Here is a 26055-nt window from a genome sequence, read left to right on the forward strand (position 1 = left end):
GTCTGCTTTAAGCAGGAGCTCTAGAAATCACTGTTAATGATTCTACTGTCAACTTGGAAGTATAAGCCTGATGGCGTGCAAAATGACCCCAAATGAGCCCACACCGGGAGACCATGTACCAAACAAAACTGCAAAGTCACCAGACCTGTGCTTAAAAAAACAAAAACAAAAGCAAAAAAAAACCTCAAATTTTAAAAAATTGAATGGAGAATCATTATTCAGATAGGAGCTCTAAAAGCAGCTGATTGTCGGTGGATGGAAAGTGTGAACAGCATGCCTCATTCATAAACTCCTCATTCAACCATACTTAACAGCTTCCACATTAGCAAAATTGACAAGGATGAGAATGGAGTGTGCAGGATCTTTGGAGAGTCTAGTCAAACCTCCACACTGTATGAACTGAGACCTGGGGCAGGCTGAGTGATGGACCTGTGGCCGTGACATCCAGGACAGCTCACTTCTGTCTCTACCCCCTCCCCTCACTACCTAGGGCAAACCGCTGCAGTGTGGGTCAGCAAGGGGGGTCCCGCGGGGATGGTGCTTTACCCAATTCTCTCAACGTGCCAGGCGTTATAGAGAATCCCCACCCCACCCCACCCCCAAGAAGTTCACAAGGGGCCAGACCACCTTCTATATCCTCAGAAGTCAACGGTGAGGCTGGAAAATCTTTCTCCGCTTCTCCAAGACCTCATACTTCTAAGTCTTGATTAAGAGCTGCTGTCTCTGGGGAGCACTCCCTGATCCCTGAGTTCCCTGAGCACCTTACTCTGTGCTCCAGTTGCACACTGCCGAGGACTCACTTCATTGTTTGTTCTTGCATCTGATGGTCAGTGTCTTTATTAGCTGGTTCGTGGTCTCCTACCCTCAGAGGGTGACGAGTCAAGAGACATTTTCATGTTCACCACTGTATGCCTACTGCTTAGAACAGTGCCTGGCACATAGTAGATTTGACAGGGTCTGTGGGAGAATGAGTGAATCCTGCTGTGCGGTAGTAGTGCCTGAATTTCTACTCAGGAGGCAGGCAGGGGTGGCAATATCCTTGGGAGGGGATGGAGACTTACACAGCAAGCTCTTGGCTTTTACTGCCAATAGCAGATACAATATAAATGTGGGCATTGATAAAGATCTGGGGGCAGTTAAAGCACTCCGTAGCACTTCTCTGGGACTCCCAAGTTGTGCTGGTTTGGTTGTTTACATGTCTGGCTTCCAGCTCGATAATAAGCTCCTGAAGAGTGGGTCTTACTCATCCCTATACCCTCCCAGCCTCCATCAAGGCCTTGTACCCATAGGAGCAGAAGAAACGCATGAGTAAGTGAACGAATAAATAGTAAAACCTCTCCTGAGACTGGCCTGTCTGCTGTGGTCAACTGATGTCAGGAGCCCAAGTAAGTGCTCAGTTCAGTTTAAAACCAAGAACAAAGCTTTGGGGTCAGGGCCAGCCAAGACGTGAGAGCCAGACTTGGGAAGCTCCAGCGCAGCCGGAGAAGCCAGAAAACAGAGCCGGAAAGAGATAAGGCCATCCTGATAGATGCTTTCCTCGTAAAAGAGGTTCAAGTACACACTGGATGAACTTCTGAGTTTCCTGTTTTTAAAACTTCCTTATGAAGTTGGAGCTGGACACCATTCCTTTTAGCAGGGGGGTTTACGCTTGTCTGGAATAATCAGGCGCCTGTGGCTCAGTCCACGTGCATAAGCACAACAGAAAAATGGCGACCAGAAACCACAAAGTCAACGGGCTAAGGTGGCTGGAGTACTGGGTTCTGGAGCTGCTGGTTCTGCTGGGCGTCCACCCCTGTGCCCGAGGGGCCCCAGCTATGAAGCAAGGAGGCCAGGCCACGTCATCTCTGAAATCCTTCCCACCCCTGCAATGCTAGGATTTGTGTCCCAGTCACACCGAGAACTCCAGCAGAAAGGTATTAGTTAATACAGGCATGAACTAAAGTACCGTAAAGTATGTATGTATATAATTTACCAGTATAAATACTTTAACTACTCGAGTATAGCGATTTCCCAATACTTAATAAAAACAATCCTAATTTTAAGTGGCAGTTATTCATGAATAGGATGTCTACTCATCAAAAAATTTACAAAGCAGAACTGCTTCTTCATCCTGCTGCTAAATTACAATATTTTGAATGGTGTTCGTAGTTTCTTGTGTGAGTTCTTAAGCAGAATATACTACAGAAACAGGCATATTCTTTTCTCTGTCAGGCATTACAAAGGACCCGGTGTTTTTTTGTTACAGAAAATTAACCTTACTGCACCTTGGTTTCCTCATTTGTAAAGTTTGAAGGAGTAGAGTTTATTCATGTCAAAGATCTAAAGTTTATGCCCTGTGATCCCCCTAAACACACTTTGCTGCTTCCTCTGGGGCAAGCAGCAGGAGAGCTGAGCGAGCCGGCCACCCTCTGCCATCGCCCCTGTAACACACGGGGCCCTCCCAGCGGGAGTCAAGGAGACCCAGGCAGTGACAGCCACCCCTCTCCCCGCACCCTGGTGGCCAGCTAGCATTTCCTCCAGGTGTCAAAGATGGGGAGGACCACGCATTTCTAATAAGGATATCAAACAAAGATAGTCTGGGTGATCTCTTCCTGGGCAGTTTAAGTTAAAATGTGTTCCCATGAGCTCTGCGTAAAATGCAGTGATCTTCAAAGTTAACGACACCGGTAGTAACTTGCAATCCCCATCCTACAGAGGAACAAAAGTAGAGGCTCACAGAGGCGAGTGATTCGCCCGAGCAGAAAACTACAAGTCTCCCAAGTTCCCCTCATCGATCCCCACATTGCGTTTACTTAAGAAATTGGGGTCCTTGGGGCGCCTGGGTGGCTCAGTCGTTAAGCATCTGCCTTTGGCTCAGGTCATGATCCCGGGGTCCTGGGATCGAGCCCCGCATCGGGCTCCCTGCTCTGCAGGAAGCCTGCTTCTCCCTCCCCCACTCCCCCTGCTTGTGTTCCCGCTCTCGCTGTGTCTCTCTCTGTCAAATAAATAAAATCTTAAGAAAAAAAAGAAATTTGGGGTCCTTGACAAGTTGGCCCCATCTACCTCTGTGCGAGGTGCTGTGCTGGACCTCGTAAAGTCAGTCACCCTGTCTTAGTTCACCTCTGTGAGGCAGTTAAAATAAAAGCTCCATTTCACAGATGGCTTTCTGTGAATATGGAACTTGTTTTGCCTACTGGCCAGAGTGAGTCATGGAAAGTCCCAGGGCTGGACAGACTTGTGTTCAAATTCCCATTCTGGCCCAAAGGTGATGTTTGAGACCATAACTCTTGAGGATCAGTGGTCCTATCTATAAAATGGGGATAAGTACTTGGGTACCATAGTGAGGGGGCCCCAGAACTTGGAAATAAAGGCACCATTCCAGAATGAAACAAACATGAACAGTTCTAAGACAAAAGCACAGAGAAGTCAGATTATGTTACAGAAACCGAATGAGTTCTCAGCCAGGAAGAGTTGGCAGTCACCTGACCGAACATCTTTAGTCTTAATTAAAAGTGGTAATTAGTTGTATGTGAAATTTTAACATGTCTCCCCTTCTTGGTTTTAAGTTCCAGGAGACAGGAACCAGGCCCATCTTTATCCCAGCATCTAGTCACATAAAAGGACTCAATAAATGAACAAATGGACCATGGCCAAAGGAAGAATACATCAATCAGAAAGGTCAGCAAGGGAAGCCCAGAAAAATAGAAAAATAAGGCCAACCCCACAGTGGCCATCCAAGCTGGCCATGAGAGGACATACTTGCACACAGCCTTCCACGGCTGATTCAGATCTCCCTGGAAATGTGCTCACAGACTGGTCACACTGAAATAATCTGGGCCCTGGGGCGATTATTTGTGTAAGATTAATGAACCGGCCTTCTGGGTCACGCAGAGGTCTGTGAGCTGGTACCACCTAGTGTCCACAGGGAATAAGCCTGCTCTCAGGTGCAGCCAATCCTGAGACCACAGCAGGTTGGTAAGGTCACGCAAGCCTCCTCATGAGGTCTCTTGTGGGCAGCTCTGCCGGCCACGCCCAGGTGATCATTGAACCCCTGACCTGAAGGGTTTGCTGTTACTTTTTCGAGAACGCCTACTTTGCAAGGCTGTTGTAAAGATGCAGGGAGTGAAAAGGACCAGCACAAAGTGTGTGCTCAATCAACAGTAAGATTACTGCTACTCTTTAAGGCACACGTCTAATAAATGACTGAGTCAGAATTCCATGAAGAAGATGATGTGCTACTTTCTGTTCGATGAAGCTTACGGTGTAGAGTACAAATAAGGACCGTGGTGAGTTGAACGGGTGCGAGTCTGACAGGTCTACGGTGGGGGGAGGGAAAGCCATGGTGAACAGGCATGACCAGGGGAGAGCTCGTGCAATATGGTGGAAGATGAATAAATGGTGAATCAGCACCAGGGGCCACACTGCCGTCCCTTGGGGCGATGGTCATGAGTGGGTAGTGTGTCATTGTCACAGTGTCTAGGGGGCAATTCCAGCATTTCGTTTGTAGAGGCCAGAGCCTACATCCCGCAAGATTCCTGGCATCCTATGGGGTGAGCTGTCCTACCCTAAATACCAGCAGCTCCCTGACAACAAACACCGGATGCAGTGACAGGTGAGGGGCAAGGATGCAAAGACTCAGAGGAGATGAACACAGAGTTTGGCATGGGGAGTAAAGGGGAGGCTCTGCAAGGACAGAGCCTCACTTACCTACTTTTCTTCAGAGCAAAAGGAAGGGCTTGTTGAGCTAGAGAAGTAAGCGTTCCTTTGGCCTGTGGTGAATCACATAGGTCTGTTCCTGGTACCATTTTGCTTTGTTATTTGCTCCAGCTTGCTGGTCAGTTTCCAGCCCCAAGCCCAAGATGCAAGAGGCAGGACGTTCACATGGTTTGTTTTGATTCCTTTCTTCACCTACCTTTCTCCAAAAGTCGACATGGCCCTGAGGAATGGGGTGGGTCCCCGGATTGCTCTTGCTTTACAGTATTGGAAGAGGTGACAAAATGCACATTTGGAAACAGCAGGCCACATGGTGAGGACACACACACACACACACACACACACACAAAATAACAAGGAAGCTTTCTGGCTGAAAAGAAAGTGGAGCTTTCTTTCTTTCAAATTTACAAGTACTGAATCTGCAGTGTCAAAGCAAGGCAAGTTCTTTGAAATGGGAAGGCCAACCACATTACGCACATGGTGTCACAACTTTTCACCCAGAGAACTATAAAGCAAGCATGCAGATACATACCCAACTTGGGCACTGTCACGATAGGGCAGCACTGAAAATATACTACAGAAGGATCTTCTGCCACTGATAAGGACTATTCTAAAAAATAAAAAAAAAAGAACAAACAACAAACAAACAAACTAAATGCAAAGACTGTTAAATTAAAAAAAAAGAAACAACTGTAGCAATTAAGCATTCATGGAATTCACAGCAATATTTGCACACTCCCGCGCCTCCTCTGACAGATGGTATTCTGTGCTCCTTGCAAAATGCAACCTCAGCGCAGCAGAAGTCCGCCGCCTCTCCTTACCCAAAGGTTAACATGCCAGACGCTGGCGAGGGTCTCTAAGGAGTACACACGAATCCTCTCTAGCGAGAGTTGTCGGCTGTGGGTTGCACAGCAGGATGGACAGACAGAGCCATGAGTCTGGGGCGCCCAGTGCTGCCAACAGTCATGCCACACTGGAACCATCCATTTCTCCTCTGCAGTGAACGATGCAAAAGCAATAGTGCCAGAAACCGTGAGCAAGAGACACTCAGATGCCATTGTGATCGTTGGGGTTTTTTTTTATATGCTGGCAGCATGTTAGGTTCTGAGAATAAATTAAGGGAACAATTACATAATCAGTCTTAGCCTCCATTCCTGCTATAAAGATACTACTGGAAACAGTTCTGCATGATGCTCTTATGCAATCAAAGGCCACTTAAGAAAACATAAAAAAAAAAAAAAACAACTCTCAAAAGTACTTATCCTGGCATATGAAAATAACTTTTGCCAAAGAGAATTGCTGATAAAAAAAAAAAGAGAAACAAGTGGAGGAGATTAAAAACCCAACATTCTTTAACACAGTAGCAATACACATCAGATTTTTCTTCAATAATCATGATGATAAAATCAGAGGGAAAAAAAACCTAATAACTGCATCAAGGTTTGGAGATTGTGACCTTATTTTTACAACTATGATATTAAATTGTCTACCTGCCCAGTATAAAGTTGGGTTCCTTGGCACGGCAAAGCAGGCCCTCTGTCTTCTGGCTCTTTCTGCTTCTCCGGTCTCAACGAACAGGACAAACCACCCCACCCCCACCCCAGCCACTCTATCATTCATCCATCCATGCTAAAGGACTTGCTGTCCCCCACCTTTAAAAGACCCTGCTGCCTGCTGTGCCCAACTTAGTATGCTTAGTGAATTCCTATTTATTCCTCCAAACCTAGCTCAGAAGTCATGGCCCCAGGAAGCATCTCCTCCCCCTTCACCAAGTTACTCATTCCCTTTTTGGATCCTTTCTCTCCGGCTCTTTATTTCCACTGCCAGGAGGACACCAATCACAAAGGGCTGCTCACCATTGCCTCCCTCCTCTTCCAGAGGGTGAGTCCAAGGGTGGGCCACATGGCAACCCCTCCATAAACAGTGTGGGCAATGCTGTGCTTCAGAGCAGGCCCTGAGTCCCCGTCACTGGGAAGGCAGGACCAGGGCTAACCGTTCATCCCACAGTGATTCATGTCGACAGTGGTTAACAGGTTCCAGCCTCAAATATCAGCTGTGTCATCTTTGTATGACCTTGCACCTCTTACTAACTCTTCTGAGCCTCAGTTTCCTCGACCAAAAGGACAGGATAAAATTACTAACTAGCCTATAGGAATGCTGTGAAGAGTAAATAAGTCTATACTGGGAAAGCCCTCAGAGCAATGCCTGGCAAATAATGACACTCAATAAATATTAACTAGTTTTACTGGGAACCGCCTTCTTGAGTTGAGGGAAGTTTTACCAGCATGGCTCCTGGATTCCGAACCTCTTCAGACCTCTGTGCTAAAACACACAGGCCTGCTAAGACGTCAAAGGTGTGCTCCAACGGCAGCTGAGGGATGACACGTGACTACAGATGTGTAACCCTCACACAGAGCTGTCTCTCCTCTCTCGAGGGAGAGGCTTCTCATCAGATACCACAGACCCAAACCCTGTCACTGCTGCAAGGACAAGAGTGCCACATCCAGAGTGGGCCACTAAGGCCTCAAGGGACAAGCGCTAAATAAATCATGAGCACACCACCTTGTTAAACACCAGGCAGCCTCCTCGGGCTCTCAGGGCAACCAGCAGCAGATTTAGACACTGGAATGCCTGTGTACGTTTACTTACGCAGACACAATAAGAGTCAATGCTAAGGATCCATCAGATGCCCAATTCTAAATGCTTCAACTGATGAAAGCAAGTTAAGTGACATGCCAAAGGGGACACACTAGCAGGTGAGACCAGTCGGGGATCTGAAGCCATGCTCTTAAGCACCATGTGCCCTGATGCTTTGCCGTTCTCTAAGACTTACTAGAAGAGTCTGCCCCTGTGGGTTGCCTGGGTATCCACGGACTTCCTGGACACCAAGCAGTCAGCCTTCATCCACATTCTCTAGGGTGGCTTTCCAGCCTGGCCTGCAGGTGACCAAGCTGGGAATGGGTGGGGCCAGAGGGTGACCCATCACAACCACCCTGACATGAGAGCTGCCGGTGCCTCATTCTCCTGCTCTGCTCAGCCTGAGCGCCTTCCCAGATGGAAGGACAGAGGTTCTCCAAATAAGCCCCACCAACCCCTGCCATCCACCCAGGAGAAAAGCCTAGAACTACTCATTCCTCGAGGCGCTCAACATCCAAGTCTCCTGCAACACAGAAGAAGGAATGTATCGAACAAACTCAAATGGCTTAGTGTTAGTGCGTTTTCTTCATTACTTAGTGCTAACGTGTGCTTCCTTCCCACACTGAATTTGTTTGGACATTTCCAATAGAACAAGAAAACAAGAGAACATAAATGCATGGGAAATTATTCTTTCCAAAGTTCCAACCACAACGTGCCTATTAACAAATGGGCTGCACTGTTCTCTAAACGAGTGCTCATCTGTGTGGTCCTCACCATTTAGGTCGAGAAGAGGCTGACAGCCTGAGTCTCATTCAGAAAAACGTTATTCTACTGCACAGGTCAAGTTTAACAACTATGAATATGGAATGTTTCCCACCAATCCAGTAGGGCTAGTCCTTTTCCGGTTGGCCATTCTCAAGCAGCCAGAGCGGGGAGGAGATAAGTAAGAACACGGCATCTTTGGGTACTTCCCTTCCATTTCTGGGTGGAACCATCCTGTTGACTCCCACGTTATGCAGGGTTCAGAGGAGGAATCCAGAGCAGAGACCCGCCAGCAGTTCGACACAAGTCTGTGGCTGTTCAAGCCCTGGGGAGCTGGAAATAGCCAACAGAGCTCCTAAGAACACATCCAATGTGTTTCCCGAAGTAGCTCCAAATCCAGGAGGGGCTTCAGGCTTTAGCCAGAGCAGGCAAATATCAACAAGTGGCAAGCTCTTGCCTTCTATCTCCTCCACGAGCAACTCTGAGCAGTGTGAACCTAAAGAGAGGCCCATCGTGACCAGCTGCTGTGTCCCAAACCTGGAGGATTCCTGTGAATTTGCAGCTTTCCACTTTGTAAGTAATGGGGAAATATCCATCATCATGGTGACGCCCAAGAAAATCAGATTCGTTTGCCTTCTTCAAGGGCGTCTGTATTTGTGAAAGAATTAAATCAGATGGTAGTTGTCAAGAAGGACACAAGACAGCCACATTCCATTTCCAGGGGACTTCGGAAACTGGCTACCTCCATGTGTTCACCTCCAACCGCTGTAGTTATTTCTTGTATGCCCAAATTGCATGCAGAAAGCCCACATGATTTTCCCCTCTGTGACACTTAACACTTGACTTGGAGTCAAGGTGATCAGAAAGCATTACATAAAAGATTATAACTTCAAAAGAGGAATTAATTCCAGAGAGATAGGACTTTAAGGAATTAAAGATCACATTTCCATACAAACATCTGCCAGAGAAGGAAAAAACAGTAACAGCAACAAAACAAAGGAAAAAGCTCCCAGGGCTGCAGCCCACATGGGCAGAGCTGCTTCTGGATACACAATATTTTCCAAACCTCTCCAGGATGCATTAAGAGCACCATCTTTCTTCTTCACATAGCTTCAGTTCCTTGCTTAGAAAAGTGTTTCTGGTATGAGGCAACTAGGGCTTCCGGTCACAAAGCTTCCAAAGGCACATAGTGCCTTGGAGATACTGGAGTGTTCTAAATAGCCAAGAGATGCACAAGGGCCCCATGGTTGACAGAGCATCATGGACCAGTCATTAAATCTGCTCTCAACCCCTTAGTTAGTCCAGAGCCAGGCAAGATCTCATGCCATCCTGGACCCTCAAGTGTTCCCTCCAATGCTGAAAACTGGCTTTCTGTTCTATTTCCACAACCCTGGGGCATCTTTTTTGGCTGTGAGAAAGTTCAATCTCTCCCAGGTAAAATAGTCCATGAGAGCAGAAATATGCTCTTAAGGACATAAAAACAAGCTACTAACGTCTAAAGTTAGAGCAAAGAAAATCACATTCGCAACAATGGTGGGTGAGCATGAACACAGCCCAGGGGTGTCCAGGAGTCTACGTTAGGTATTGGGCTTGCATGTATATTGCATTCCCCAATTCTGTAGTTCATTCCCTACATGACCAGGAAGAAAGAAAAAACACACCTGCAAATGTTGGTGTCAGGGGTTGAATCGTGATCCCCAAAAAACCATGTTGAAGTCCGTGACATCTGTGAATGTGGCCAGAAATATGGTCTTTGCAGATGTAATCAAGTTGGGATGCATTCATACTGAATTAGGATGGGCCTCAGACCCAGTGGCTGGATTTCATAAAGACAGACATCTGGAGACCCCCAGACACACACACGGGAAAGGCTGTGTGACAACAGACGCAGGGACTGGAGTAGCACAGCCAAGAGCCCGAGATGCCCGGGACTGCCAGCCACCCCCAGAAGCTGGACTAGGTGACAGATGATCCTTCTCTAGAGCCTTCAGAAGGCACAAGGCCCTGCTGACACCTGCCTGCTGACTTTTCGGCCTCCGGAGCAGTGAGCGCGCACACTTTTACTGTTTTAAGCCCCCTAGTCCCTGATGATTTGGAGGGAAGCCCTGGACAGTGAATCCGGCTGGCATTGGGTCACTTTGTTCCCATGGCTGTGCAGCGCTACACCCCTCCCGCGCAGGTCGGCTGCGCACTCGTGCACAGTGGCCGGGAGCGTGGAGAAACTAAAGCTGTTAAGATTGACGCCAGAAAACAAACGATTATTATGAAATCTCAGGATCAGAGCCTGCCAGGCCTTTCTCTTCCCAGCCCCCTCCCCCCACAACTGCTTCCTCCTCCCACGGTATTTTATTACAAGCTGCGGGGGGGGGGGGGGGGGGCAGGGAGCCTTAACACCCCCCCCTGCTTTCTGAAGGGCTGGCAATACATAGCAGATGAATGAAAATTAAAACAAAATCAAGATGTTCTTGTTTCCTCTATTTAAACTCTTATTAGCCCTGGGGGTGGGGGATGCTCTTCCTCCTAGGAACACTCACCCCTGCATGTGCGTAGTTGGGAGGAGGGCAAGAGCAGACCACCCGTGGACATTCCAAGCCTGCTCCTCACAAAGCGCTCTGTCCCTTGCATCCTGGAGTGGGATGAAGACAATCTCCCAATTCTGGGAGTGGGAGGAAGGAAGGAGCCTGTGCAGAAGAGGGACTAGAAGCCTGAGCAAGAGGTAGGGCTGAGGCCCGGGGCAGGTGTTTGGAATCCGGGCTGGGTCCTAGCGGAGGAGTGGAATTCCAATTCCCTGAGAACAGGGAACACAGAGCCCAGGATGAAGGGAGACATGACCGTCGCAGGGATGTGTCAGGCTCCCAGGCAGTCAGAGTGAGGGGAAGTGGGGGACACAGAGCTGGCCTGAGTTAGATGGGAGAAAGCATCTGAGTAGCCCACAAACACAAGACGGTGGTATTAGCATCAGTGGCTATGTTCGTCTACTTATCACGACTGCTCACACCACCCCCATGTTCACAGCCATCCCGGGACTGCCAATACCGCTACCATGGCCAGGCCGTCACCGCCGGCTTACGGGGGCCTACCTTACCCTACAGCGTAGGGAGTGGCTGGAGGACCCCTGAGAAACAACTGTGTGTGATCTGCCTCTCCTCCCTCTCCCTTCACAAATACTTTCTGAGCACTTACTCTGTGCCAGACCTTGGGGATGTGATGACGGATGACAAAGATGAGAGCTCCATCCTCACAAAGCTTGTGGTGGAGGGAGTGGCCTGACTGGGAAATAAGAGGTTGCTATCCATGGGACAGCTAACCTGGCCTGAGGGAGGCAAGGTGGGCTTCCTGGAGGAAGTGACACCTAAGCTAAGCCCTGATGGATACGGGGCAAGGAGAAGATAAGCTGGCAGAGGGATTGCATGAGTCAAGGCTGAGAGGAAAAAGAGCAGAAGGCCTACTGGAGGAACTGAGTATGCAAGAAAACTCTGCTGACCTCACGTGCCTGATCCACCAGGGTCTCCACACCCCTCTGTGAGTCACTTTGACCAACACGCACAGCACGCTCAAAGCTCGGGCTTGGAGGCTGTTCACTAGAATACCCACACTGAACTGTACACTTACTAAGAGTCACTTATGTCCATCCCCAACCTGTTTATACCAGTTATCCTTGTTGCTCGTACTTGTTCGATAAAGACTGCACAAACTGATGAAGTGTGAAAGGAAAAAAGGAGAAATGCTACAAAGAAACACCAAATACTTAAAAAAAAAAAAAAGTATTCAAATAAGTCACTAAAAAGGGGAGGATGCTAGAAAGACAACTTTCAAAGATTAGGAAAACACTGTGAAAATCCAATAGGATTTTGCACTTAAATTCTTGAGTCACTTTAATGACGTTCAATCTGGGGATGCCTGGCTGGCTCAGTGGAAAACGTGACTCTTTACCTCGGGATTAGGAGTTCGAGCCCCACGCTGGGTGTCAAGATTACTTAAAAAAAAAAAAAATCTTGGGGCGCCTGGGTGGCTCAGTCGCTTAAGCGTCTGCCTTCGGCTCAGGTCATGGTCCCAGGGTCCTGGGATTGAGTCCCACATCGGGCTCCCTGCTCAGCAGGGAGCCAGCTTCTCCCTCTCCCACTCCCCCTGCTTGTGTTCCTGCTCTCACTATCTCTCCGTCAAATAAATAAATAAAATCTTAAAAAAAAAAAAAACCTCGGGGCTCTTGGCTGGCTCAGTCGGAAGAGCACAGGACTCCTGATCTCAGGGTCATGAATTCAAGCCCCACGGTGGATGTAGAGATTACTTAAAAATAAAACCTTAAGGGGCGCCTGAGTGGCTCAGTTGTTAAGCGTCTGCCTTCACCTCAGGTCATGATACCAGGGTCCTGGGATCGAGTCCCGCATCGGGCTCCCCACTCAGCGGGAAGCCTGCTTCTCCCTCTCCCAGTCCCCCTTGTGTTCCCTCTCTCGATGTCTATCTAATAAATAAATACAATCTTTAAAAAAAAAAAAATCTTAAAAAAATACATAAAATAAAAATCTTAAAAAAAAATTTTAAAGTAAGTAAAATCTTAATAAATAAAATAAAGAAGCCCAATCTGGACATGGCAGCAATAGGTGGGAATAATGATGTGTGGTTTTGATGCCAGAGACAGAGTCCGATCCACGGGCCAAAATGCAAAGAAAAGGCTTGGCATCAAAAAAACGTGCTTAATGGATGATCACCAATATGCCTTAAGGTAAGGCACAGTGTTTAAGCTACACATGTAATTTCTGTGGAGATTTCTTCCACGGATCACTGAACTCTCCTCATAATCACACACTTACTATAAATAATCCTACAGAGCTGGATGGTGTTTTGGCGATCAAAGATCAGGAGAAACTGGTGAGGTTGAAGGCGTGCTCCTGAAAGGCCCCTGAGCTGGGGAGGGAGTGAGTCCTGGGGCTCAGGAAGCCCCGGAGTGGTTGGTGACGGTGACAGTGACCAAAGCTGTGGCTAGATGAGCTCCCCAAGACAGGGCAGGCATTGGAGCTCCTGACAGTCGTGTGGGCAAGAAAGGGAGCATGTCTGCGGAGGCTGCCGTAACAAGGGACCGCCTGCAAATGGCTTACACACAGGAACTGCTTATCTCTTGGTCCGGGAGGCCAGAAGTCCGAGCCCACGGCGTCCACAGGGCCATGCTCCCTCTGACGAAGGCACTAGGGAAGGGTCTGCTCTGGGACTCTCTCCCAGCTCCCAGTAACCCCTCGGCAGGCGGCAACATAACACCAACCTTCACATGGCCACATGGCATTCTCTCGGCATGTAGGTCTGTCTCCAAATTTCCCCCTTTTAACAAGGACGCCAGGCAGATTAGATTAGGGGCCCGCCTGGCCCCAGTACAATCTCAACTAATTACATGGGCAATGACTCTATAGCCAAAGAAGATCCCATTCTGAAGTACTGGGGTTAGGACTCAGCAAAAGAATCTGGGGCGTTGGGGGTACACAAACCAGCCAGGAAAAGGGAAGTAGGAGGAAAACAAGCTGAGGGTGAGGTTAGGAAGTCTAACCTTGAGCCATGGAGCCCTCTGGTACCTGCTCTTGTGCTCCTCCAGGACAGGACCGGTCGTGGTGTCCTGAGCCCCGGCCCCCAGCCCGAAGCCATCTGCATGGTGGTTTTCTCCTCTGACTGCTGTGTACCACTGGTGGGGACCACGATCTGGTCTCTCCCGGGCTCCCAGGCCCTCTCACCAAGCAGAGAATGGAAGCAGAACCACCCAGAGAAGGTTCTAACTCCCAATCCCTACCTCTGTGACTCATTTTATTTCCTGTAAATCAAACTGGTTCAAAAGCAGCAACAAGTGCTTGCACGCCTCAAATACATCTGCACACGTGAAGCACTGAAAATCATCTCTCTAAAGCTCGGTGCAGAGTCCCAGCATAAAGGCACCGATGGTAAAAGCTAGCCTGATGGCGCTGGCCCCGAGGTACCTGCATCCCCGGCGGACGGTCTACGTGTTCAGCTCCTCCCACCGCTCACAGCACCAGGGAAGGTGCGAAGGAAAGCCGCTGGGTCGGCACACGGAGGGCAGTCCTGAGGGCCATTTGGGGTCGGGAGTCCAAGCAAGGCCTGGGGATGGCGGAAGGCTTCTTCAGTCTGTCCACTCACCGTCCCCCAGGCCTGAGGTTTCGCTGACAGCTGCTTACAGACACAGGTGGGTACAAATAAAGATGCTTCCCTGCCAGCCTGCGCTGCTGGGGGATGGCGGGCTCCAGTCTTCGAACATGAACAAAAGCTCCTCAATGGCAAAAGCATGCTTGGGAGGGGCAGATGTTGCACAGCGCCTCACAGAAGATGCTCGACATCCATCAGATCAGATGCATTCATTTCAGGAGAGAAAAGGCGAATGACACTTTTCTTCTTTCGAGAAGGTTGGTCCAGAAATTAACTAGAAGTTTTATTATTATTTTTTTTTGAGACATGCCATCTCCTCCAACTCGTTTTTCAAACTAAACTAGGCTGACAGATTGGGACTGATGAGATCACAGGCAAGGTCTTAATTTAGTTATTACCCATCCCGTGCTTTCCCTCCAAAATTTTCAGTATAAAAAGAAAAGGCTACAACTTGACTTGTTACCATACTTTTCCCACTTGACTTTGGGAAACAGATAAAGGGAGCAAAAATCTTTTATATGTTTTCCTTCCTGCTGAGTCCACACTTTAAAGAGGCAACACTCGGGCGCCTGGGTGGCTCAGTTGGTTAAGTGACTGCCTTCGGCTCAGGTCCTGATCCTGGAGTTCCTGGATTGAGTCCCGCATCGGGCTCCCTGCTCGGCAGGGAGTCTGCTTCTCCCTCTGACCCTCCCCCCTCTCGTGCTCTCTCTCTCAAATAAATAAAATCTTTAAAAAAAAAAAAAAAAAAAGAGGCAATACTCTAGAGCTCACTTCTTTGTGTCCACCCCATCTCAACCCCTTTTAAACCTCTTTGAAAATTTCTCCCAAAGGATGAGACAGCCCAGTCACTGCAAAGAACAATTCTCTGCCTGTTCAGAGTGAAACGATTCTCAAAGCGGACCCAGGGGGTGGGCGCTTCCAGTGTACTTGGCAGCCATCACCTGGGTACCGTGCAGATGTCTGAAAACCAGTGCCAAATGATGCTCACCAGCCGCGTGCCTGAGGGTGTCACCCACTTGCAATGAGGGCTCTTGCCTCCTATCATCCTCAAAGACAAATGTTTGAGGCTCAGGAACTGGAAGCAGCAAGAAAAAAGGGCCTTTCCCAATAGGACCATGATGGTCACTAGACATAAATGCCCTGAAAGGTGACTAGGTCACCTGCGTGTCTCCAGTCTTCATGCTCAGAAGCTCCACCTTCCGTTCTGATGGCCCCGTTCCACCTGGCCAGCTATCCGCTCTCCACTGGCACTCGCTGGCCTGGCAGTGCTGGTCATCTGCAAGGGTGTATCTTATCCCCGAGGACCAAGATCTGTCATCACTTTTGTTGAAGCTCTCTTCCCCAGCAGACAGTGGGGCTCTTGATACAGATGCACATTAGAGCGAGCGGTGACTGGCTTTTCTCTAAGCGGCCCGTAGCTCCCACGTGCCAACCACCCTCCTCACAGGATATTCAGGGGCCTTGTTCCAGATGCTCTAGCACGGGATCACTGGTCATCTCTCCTTCGTGACAGAGGGTTTGCTCATACATTTGTAATAGTTTTTTGAAGACTTCAAGTCATTTTTAAACCTCGTTATCAAAACAAACTCACTTTTAAAAGACAATGAGCAATATACACATCCGCTAATTTTCTGTAAGGATAAGGTTACCAAAAAAGTCCTGCAATACTTGCCCTTGATTTTTGGCTAGCCAGAGTGCTCCTGTTCAAATGCAAGCCAGACCACACTGGTCCTCTGCTTGGCACCCTCCACGGCTCTCATCGGGCTCACGATAAAGACAGACCTCATCACAATCCATCCTCCAGAACTTCTCCTCCTGTCTCCCTCTCTCTTCTCCTCCCATGCCAGCTCTCCTATGGTTCCTCAGGCATACCCCTCAGCCACGTTCCAGCCTGAGTGACTCTGCGGCTGCTGACCCCTCCCCCCCGCCAATGCCCTTCCCCGCTGGAACAGCACAGAGCTAGCTCCCTCACCTCCTTCATACCTCTGCCTTAAAGTCTCCCCACTGGGGTGCCTGGGTGGCTCAGTCTGTGAAGCAACCAACCCTTGATCTCAGCTCAGGTCATCTCAGGATCATGAGTTCAAACCCTGCACTGGGCTCCGTGCTGGGTGTGGAGCCTACTTAAAAAAAAAAAAGTCTCGGGGCGCCTGGGTGGCTCAGTTGGTTAAGCGACTGCCTTCGGCTCAGGTCATGATCCTGGAGTCCCGGGATCGAGTCCCACATCGGGCTCCCTGCTCGGCAGGGAGTCTGCTTCTCCCTCTAATCATCTCCCCTCTCATGCTCTCTCTATCTCATTCTCTCTCTCAAATAAATAAATAAAAATCTTTAAAAAAAAAAAAAAAAAAAGTCTCCCCGTCAGTGAGGCCTTGCCCCTCGCCCCTGCCTCCTCAGTGAGCCTGTAAGTCCCTGAAGCAGGATCTTTGTCGCTTTGTTTATAGAAATATGCCATCACTTCAAACGGTCCCAGCACAGGGCAGGCGCCAGTCCCTGCACAGGTACCACTCTGCATTCCATGTAGTTAAGGAACTACTTTATCGCGCACCTTCTGTCCGGATGCACATGTCTCCTTCCCCAGAAATGGCTTTTTATATACAGGCAGTTCAATGAAATGGACTCTGGCTGTTCCCATTCACCACGTGTCATCCGTCCTTCAACGGGGAAGGGGCTTGGAAAATCCTGGGCCACTGCAGTGAGGCCATGCCGATACAAATCCAGTGTTCTAAAACACGACACTTATGCTGATCGCAACAGGGCAGACGGGACTGACCCTGGCTGGGTGTGAGAGTGATGCATTTCCCTCCTTGGGACAAGCTACATTAGCTCACTCTAGAGTTACAACACACTGCTAGGCTCTCTGGAAAACACTGTCCATCTAAATTCCAAGATACGTTTCACACGAACTTCTGAAGAGCCTTTATCCCGAACTGTAAATGATCATCGACCTCCATTACATTTGTGCCTGAGTTTAACCTCCCTGAGCTGGGCCTAGCATCTCCAGCTGCTGGGGAACTGAGGCACGTGGTCATCATCTGTAACACATTCCCCTCCTCCCCCTGCCTTTGGTCTCCCGCATGGCCCACAGTGAGGCTTGCTGGCTTTGGCTCTGCAGACGAGGCAACACGCTCAGGAGAATATGGCGTGCGATGCTCCTTCGAGCCCCGTTCAGGCGGACTGTGGTCGCTGCCTGCAGGTGCTCCAGCTTCACAATCCCCCAGAGACCGCTGGGCTGGGTGATAATAAGGAACAGTCTTAACATTTTGCCGAGATCAAGAAATGTCAGGTCTATGGCAGTCCGCTAATTTACTAACCTAGTTATTCCATCAGTATGGAGATGAAGTTAACCTAACGTGACTCCTTCTCAGTGAAGTCACGTTGACGGCTAGCAACCTCCACTCTTTCTGAAAGCACGCGAACCATCTGTTTAACAGTCCTCTCCAGAGCTCTGCCAGCAATCCGCCTGAGGCATGCTTGCTAGCCTATGATGGTTAGAGCTCACCCTCTGCTACCACCTTGGTCTCTTTTTGACTTCTTTAAGGCAACATCTGCCTGGCATTCGACTTAAAACTTCTTTTATTTTCAGCGACATTTTAAAGATCATTTGTTGTTTCTAAATTCTTCCCATTCCCTGGGATCTAGGCCCCAAAGACTAGCACTCACTTCAAAATGTAAGGCCTCTCTCCGTTCCCTTATTCCACAAGAAGTGGGATCTATTTCCCGAACGCCGCGGCGTGCCCAGCACGTTGCCTGGTTTAGAGTCCCCAGCTCACAGTTCCGCATGTTGAAGAAGCGAAAACAAGGCCGGTGGCTGGCATCTGCTCTGTCCTTGTACCACCAACCCCAAGAAGTTTACCATCCCTTCCCCACTCCCCTTCTGAATGCGGTTTTAAAAGCCCCATGGCTATTGCTGGCATTTTATTTGATTGTGGCAAAATACATCTAGAACAGAAAACCGACCATTTAACCATTTTTCGGTGTAGATTCGCTGTCATTAAGTACATGCACAACCCTGTGCAATCACCACCACTGCTCCCAGAACTTTTCCATTACCCCAAACAAACCCTATCCCCCTTCAACCAGTCCCTGGCAACTGCTTATCCACGACTGTCTCTATAGATTTACCTATCCTGGTTATTTTGTATAAATGGAATCATATACTATGTAACCTTTTGTGTCTGGTCTATTTCAGTCAGCGTGATGTTTTCAGGGTTCATACATACTGTAGCATGTTATCAGGACTTCACTCCTTAATTATGGCTGAATAATATTCCTTTGTACGGGTACACTGTATTTTGTTTATCCACTCATCTGCTGATGGACACTTGGTTTGTTTCTACCTTTTGGCTATCTGTTCGAATTCCTCTTTTCGATTCTTTTAGGTATATACCTGGTGGTGGAATTGCTGGGTTATAGGATAATTGTATGTTTAACTTTTTGAGGAACTGCCAAACTGCTTTCCATAGTGGCTGTACCATTTTACATTCCCACCAGCCATGTACGAGGGTGCCAATTTTTCTTTCATCAATCTTTACTTCACTCTGGACCTTAGGGCTCCTCAAACTATTCTTACAAGTTTACTTAAGCCATTCTTTTATTAGTCTTTGGCCTTTAGCTAATGGATTTTAAAAAGCAGAATTCAGTAGTTTTCTCCAAATCCACCATGACCTGCTGTCTGATAATATTTGGACTTTTACCTCCCACCTCTCCCTTTGATTATGAGAGCGAACTTTGCAATCTGATGCCTGGATCTGGATCCCACCCCCACTCTCCAGCTATGTGCTCCAGCTTCCTCCTTTGTTAACTGGGATGGCGAATGTTTTCGTTTCCTATGGCTGCGGTAACAAATTACCACAAAGTCAGTGGCTTAAAACAACAGAGTTATTATCTTATAACTCTGGTGGTCAGAACTCTGAAATGGGTCTCGTGGGGCTATCATCGAGGGGTTAGAGCCGGTTCCCACTGAAGGCTCGAAGAAAGAATCTGTTTTCTTGCCTCTTCCAGCTTCTAGGGGAAGCCACAGTCGTTGGCTCATGTCCCCTTTCACCATCTTCAAAGCCAGCAATGGCGAGTTGAGTCTTTCTCACACCCTATCACTCTGACACTTTCCTGCCTCCCTCTTCCACCTTTAAGAACCCCAATGATTACCTGGGCAAACCCAGATAATCCAGGATAATTCTATTTCCAGGGCAACTGGTCAGTGACCTCAACTTCATCTGCAACCTCAACTCCCCCACGCCACGTGACCTAACATATTCACAGGTCCCAGGGATACAACATGGACGTCTCTGCGAGGCATCATTTTACCTAACACAATAATAGCAATACTTTCCTCTCAAGGTTGTTTCTAAATTCTTTCCCTTCCTCAAGATATATAGTTCCGAAGACTGAAAGTCACTTAAAAGATCTCTCTACTCACTTACCCAACAAATACCCACTGAGTTAATGAAACAAAACATATAAAGTACTTAGAGCGTGGTACCCAGTAAGCACTCAATAAATGTTACCCATTATCACTTCATGATCCATGTATTTTATAATCCCTTTTGGCCATGTGGTTGCAGCCACAAGAATCCACTTCATAGTCTGAACGTTCTGAGATCTGTCTTCCTAAAACCCAGCTAAGCACTGCTGCCCTTCACAACCATCAAGTCCAACACAACTTCCCCATCACCAACCTGTGTTGTGTTTGTGTTACAACAGAAGTGGAACCGGAGCATGGCGGCTCCCCTCATCACGTCCCCTGTGAGGAGATAAAGCACCACGCGGGGCTGGTCAAGAACTCATGATACCATCTGGTCCCAATGGTAGAGCCGAAGCTTCTATCACTGGGTCTCTAACCTGTGTCCAGGCCGCAGCCTTCAGCCCCACCTGGCTCAAGGGTCTGTAACATGACCCCGAAACACGCTGAGCTTGGTGCTCTGCACTTTATCCCACACAGAGCCTTCCAGCAGGTCCCCAAGGCCAGCTGCACAGAATTCACTGATTTTGAAGAAGGTGAAGATAGGTTTTCCTTCAAGATTCCATCCTCCATCAGAACCACACCTTTTATTTAAGGTGCTCACCTCTACTTCAGACGTTGTTGAGATTCCTCTAATGTCACAGAGAGAAGTGGGAGAACACGAGGCTGGCCGGGCCCCCAATGTTTGTTTCTAAGCCACTACCCCGACATTGCTGATCATTACGTCCACTTGAGTTTAATGCAAGTATTGTCTTTTATCACATTTGGTGCTCAGTTTTTATGATTTCTCTCCTTCCTGTCTTAAACCGTTTTTCATATTCACAGGTTGGGCACTGAGGCCCAGAACAGATGCTCCCCTCTCCTGGTGTCAGCTGCACTAGTCCTTGCTGAGCCTGGAGCCCCAACCCCCTTCCATGTTGGTGCCAGTGACACACACTCAGCAGGCCCGGGGACGGAGCAGCCTCCATTCTGAGGTCTTCAGGTCCAGAGCAGCAAGTGGGCGCCGGGTCCGGCCTGCAGTCTTGGGAGTCTGGTGTGTGCTAGTCGGAGATCACACGGACACTTGGGAGCTGGCATAGCCGTGAGTGGGAACCCCTGCGGGACTGGGCCTGGGGACTCTGCGGGCCCCTTCTCAGTCTCCTTCCCCGGGTACAAGAGGCAGGATACCGGTACTCAAGGCATTCCATTTTCAGTCCAGACCTTCAAGCTCTTTAATGAGCCTTCGCTGTAAAGCCTCATTCCTTCCCAACCCCGGCAGGCAAACCCAAGCTCGATCCTCACGGCAAGAACGCACCTTCTGGTGTGGTGCTGTGCACGTACCTCAGTATGCCCAAAATGGCAGAATCGGAGACCCCTGCCCATGCACCTGCCCCTCCCTTCCGAAAGCACCACCAGGATCCCTCCTCCCCACCGCTGCTGGACTAGAGCTCATCCACGTGCCCCTCTATTAGGACAATTTCATGCCTGCTGCCCAGCTGTGGTGGGGGCAATTCTTCCCTTTCTCAAAAGGCTGGGTCACATCCTCCCATTCATCGGCTCTTGACCACAATTTCCTTCTGTCGACTCAGAAACCGTATTTTCTTCCTGATGTCCTCTCAAGTTCTTTCATCTATCTAAGGACAATCCAGCCTTGCCAATAACCCAGAGGAAGAAAGGAGAGCACCTCTCACCTGGGCAGAGACAACTGACTGTGGCACAGCCCACAGCCTGTGGTTCCCAGAGCAGCGTTTAGCAAGCTTTCCTGCCCTAAATTCCAGTTCTCAGATCTTCAGATAAGCTAATAATCCTTCCTGGCTCCCTCTGAAAATTCCCCAGCAAAACTGCAAGCCACTGCATGCTTTCTGGACTGTTTACGCTGTTCCTGGGTCAAGGGTGTGCTGGGGAGGCCGGCTCTGTCCTGTACGCCGGCAATCCCGTCGGCCCAAACGTCTTATAGCTACATCCTCTCACTCCCGCACCAGGCCAGGTGCCCAGCTGCCTCTGCATCCTCCACAGCATCAGCACCACCAGAGGTGGGCAAGCCCACTAATCTGGCCCACTTCTTTGGCTTTGTCTTGATTTGATTTGGGAATTAAAGGCTATCGATGTTTATTTTATGGTTAAGGAAATTATGACAAGAACACAAATGTAAATAAACGATGAGTAATTATACTAAAAATGGCATGAGTGAGGTTTCAGTTCAGTAAGAGCCTCAAAAGAAAAGAAAACAGGATGGTTCAGGGAATAAGGCACAATAACTGTGAGAGTGAGACTAAGTGAGAGAAATTCAGAGTATTCTCTTTAATAGATGACAGCTGGGTACATTTTAACCAAAAACTCTGTATTTAAAATAGGAATATACACCGACTACACAAACCCTCGTTGATGAGGGAGCTCAGTTCTGCTATTTTGAAACCACTCAAAAGCTGTAAAATTATGTTCCTAATTTCAGTCGGTTTAAAACACGGGTATTAACTTCAAGAAAACAAGTCTTTAAAAAATTGTAATCGTTAGTGTTATCTTTCGGGTCGTAGAGCGTTATTTTATACCAGATTACAGACAGGTACGCTGGGCCTCAGTCAGTCCATGCGTCTAACTCAAGACTTCTGAGCAATTTTCATTTGATATGGATTAGTGATTATCAGTGGGGGCTATATGGGCTTCTGTAAATCCAGAGGCACTAAAACAAAATGGTCTTTGTGGATGGACCTCTGCTCTGGGGTGGTGTCTCTGACTCTCCCGCTAATGGGAAACCACTCAGCAGGTCACAGGTCAGTGGGGAGGAGCCATCACTAAAGGGTACAGAGCATCAGGGACCCTGAGAGGTCTTGGAGCTCTGTTCCTGTGCTGCCGTCAGGCTACCGTGAATAGACTCATTAGCCCTTCAGACAGAAGCATGCCCGTGACAAGGATCCAATCTATTCATCGCCAGGAGTTTTAATATCAGGGTTACACAAATTTCAATCACGGTCATTTTCATTTAATAGCACTTTCCAAAAGAACAATGGAAGAGCGGGAGAAACATGTGCTCCAGATGTCAGCAGGCCCAGGAATCCGAACTGGCGCCCAAAAACCACCTGCTGGCAAAGCTGCCATCCTGCTCTCCTGAAGAGTCATCAAAGCTGGCACCAAAACCAAGTTCAGGCACACACTGGTGGGGTATTTACGGACCAGAGCATATAGCCTTAGTGAAAAAAAGGCAGTAACATGCAACAAAGCAGAAAAAGGAAAAAAAAAAAACAAAAATGCAACTTTTTCTGTTTGGTTTTCTACAAAAATGTATTTGAGTGCTATTAAATAGTCCGTTTGTAGTCAGCCTGAAAACCTCACCGAATCTTTGGCCGCTATTGGGAGCATCATTTTCTATAGACTTCTCTGGGTGATTCTAGTGGGAGTGGGATGGAAACTGTCTGTTTGGGAAGGTTCTGTGAGGTTGTGCTGTCAGCAGCGTGGGCTTCTCTGGCCAGGCCAACAGTCCCCTCCTCCCGTCGTCACTGGACCCCCCCTCCCGCAGGGAGGCCGGCGGGCCAGTTCTCGCTATAGTCTGATACCTGCCGTTCCTGGTATCGTGCTGCCGCATGTTCTTGATAAAATGAATCTTCTTAAAGTTCTTTGGTCTGGGCGAACCTGAGAGAGTTCGACATCTGAAAAATAAAGTCATTTCAAAAACACGGTCAGTTGCCCACAGGACAGCTGAGACATCTCCACACAAAGACAGGAAGGAAGACCAGACAAATGGTTTGAATCACCCCGAGGATAATGAGGACAATACGGCTGGAAGGGAGGAAGCTTTAAAAAAAAAAAAAAAAAACCCAACGAAAGACAACTTCCTTGATAATCCTGATAATCATTTATATGGGTCTCTGGAAAGCCAGCTAATGAAAACTATTGTCCTCACAGTTACAATAACATAACCTACATGGATTCCAAAGACATTATTCTTTCTGTCATCTTAAAAAGAATCCTCCTGTATCAACACCGGTAACGGCAACAGAAAACTGTAAATTTAAAGAATTTACAGGGGGAAGAAAAACACTGGAAAATTTAGTTTAAAGGCAATGCCAGATCATTTTTCTTCCATAGCAGGACTCTGGCCTGAACCACCTGGACAGCTGCTTCAGTGCTTAACTTCACTATGCCTGGAAGTCACGGCTTTACTTGGAACGAGCCGCTGTTTTCTTTCTTTCCTTTTTTCCCCAAGATACATTTTTAAATGAACATTTGCTGAACGGACTGGGATTCAAATTACTTTTTTCCTGGAATATATGACACTGCTTGCCCTACAGGACTAACAGAACACACCACAGGCTAGAAAGATCTTGTCTGTATTTTTTTCCAAGTTACCTGGCAAATTCTAAAGTTATACAACTGCAACAGTAAGAAAAAGGGCAAGAAAAAAAAATCAACAAATAAGAGTCTGAAGTTTGGTCTTGTCTTGAGAAAGGGAGCTGTGATGTCTCTGGGTTTTTGCTACCAATTTTTTTGTCTACGTAAACCTTTCTGACCATTGGCCCAAGGACTGGCTGCTGCCATGGAGTGTGGGTACTTAGGACCTTAAGCTTCGAAGAGGGAGTTTTGGAGCAGCAGTGCCTGGCTTCCCAAAGCCACACTGAGCTCTGGGGTAGGGCCACCACCCGAGTTCAGTCCGTTCTGAAGATTAACAAGATGACCCAACAAGGAGGTACAGCTGAGGGCAGGTGGGCCGTGGGGGCATGCTGGGGTACAGGACTGGGAAACGGGCAAGGTCACACACCTGCACAGCAATTCCAAGGGCCCAGCTCAAGGGAAACTGGGTGAAGTCCCTGGCCCAGACGTCAGGTGTATGTTCCCTCAAGCCCCCTTACCCACCCTCTAATAAAGACCCAGTTTTCCTAGAAGCCAGTCCCTGGGAGTGCTAAGAATGAATTTTTTTTTTCCCTAACTTGGAAAAAAAAAAACATACTGAAGTGAATGAGTGCAGGCTAAAGCAAAGACATGGTATCAGGTATCTGGCAGCTTTCATTGGGAAAACGGGGCTCCCCAGTCCTTGGGTCTAGAGGAGGGAAAGCCCCCCTTCATGTCCACCACATCAGGGCAGGGTCCACGGACCATGCAGAACCCATGTGGCCCTGTAAGACACTTCACAGCAGCAACCACAGTCCTCCCTGCCTCTAGCCCCAAACTCACCAACTCTGCCACCCTGACCTATCACTAGTAATATTTCAGATCCCTCCTGGCCTTGTTGTGAGGATTAAATGTAATGACATATACAAGAGATTCATAAACTGTCAAGTGACACACTCAAATACAAGCATTCACATTCATACACGTGTATATACATGTAAATATTTGTATACAAATCTCAGTATTGTGATTATTAACAGACCATTAGCTACAAAGCATGCATATTTTGTTATTATTTGCTTCCTATATTCTTAAAATTGTAGCTGTCACCAAGGGTCCTGAATTCTTGGTTTTAGAATCTTTTAAAGACCTTTATTTAGTCAATGTTTCCTGTGGCCTTCAGGCAGGGTTTGAAGAGACTGCACCCATCAATCCCCCTTCCCACTCCAAGCTTCCAAACTCAGATTGAGCCTTACCGAGGTTCAAGGGCATGGAGCCTCACTCTGCCTTCTTGGGGCAGCTCTCTGGAAGGAGACCCAGGACCCCAAACTGCCTCAGTTCTACCTCCAAAATGACTGAGTCTGCAGGCCACCCAAGGTCCCCAAATGTCTCTCAGAAACAATGCAGAAGGTTCTAGAGACATGTAGCCACTGGAGAGAAGAGAATTTCTGAAAGCATAAGGCTATGCTTCCACTGGTTTCTGGTTAGGGCCAAGTGTCCAAAAGTGTCCTCACACCCTTACCCTGCTTCCCCTCAAACAGCAGAGCTTCCTGAGCCAGCCAGCCAGAGGACAGTGGGCCAAGAGCTGGACTGTGACGGGTTAGTAGGTACTCCTGCCCCCAGCAGCCCGAAGCTGGTACAGATCCCAGCCCAGAGGAGGGAAGACCTGAGTTTCTCTCTGCCTCCCGTGCCGTTACCCTTCAGGTTTGAGCACAAATATTCCCCGGCCTTCTGCTAGAACTGGAAGTTGGCAAAAGGGCCACAGGGGATTGTTGGCACTCACAGGGGGAGGAGGTGGTACCGGTAATCACTGAATGGTGCAGCAGCCAACACCCATCAACCCAGACAGGCCAGAAAACAGAGGCAGGTGGAGATGGCTGGCACATTCGCCACCACCAAACTGAGGATTTTCTGGACACCTCGTAGCAACGTCCCAGCTCCTTAATACTAGGATACCAGGTCACCACCGGGCAGGTGGACAACTCCTTAGTCTAAAGGCTCTCATTATGAATGCTTAACTCCTGGAGTTCTAGGCAGGTGCAGGACACTAACTTACTAGCAAACTG

General features: G+C 48.3%; 1 protein-coding gene across 5 annotated transcripts in view; it reads right to left on the minus strand.

Moving 5' to 3' along the window:
* The window catches only part of CABLES1 (Cdk5 and Abl enzyme substrate 1), a 110367-nt gene that overhangs the window by 34168 nt on the left and 50144 nt on the right, over positions 1-26055 (minus strand). For 3 of the 5 annotated variants that reach the window (XR_013443358.1, XM_036098089.2, XM_078060512.1), the window contains exons 3-4: positions 23218-23310; positions 5225-5302 (exon numbers count right to left, since the gene is read on the minus strand). Coding sequence is in view for 4 of the 5 variants with exons in the window: in XM_036098089.2 (XP_035953982.2) it covers positions 5225-5302; positions 23218-23310 (171 nt within the window). In the remaining variant the exon portion in view is untranslated. Of the gene's footprint in view, positions 1-5224; positions 5303-5513; positions 5780-23217; positions 23311-26055 lie in introns of those variants that run through there. The other 2 variants (XM_078060513.1, XM_078060511.1) reach the window with 2 other exon arrangements.

The sequence above is a fragment of the Halichoerus grypus genome, chromosome 13 (genome assembly GCF_964656455.1).
Source record: "Halichoerus grypus chromosome 13, mHalGry1.hap1.1, whole genome shotgun sequence".
Taxonomy (NCBI): domain Eukaryota; kingdom Metazoa; phylum Chordata; class Mammalia; order Carnivora; family Phocidae; genus Halichoerus; species Halichoerus grypus.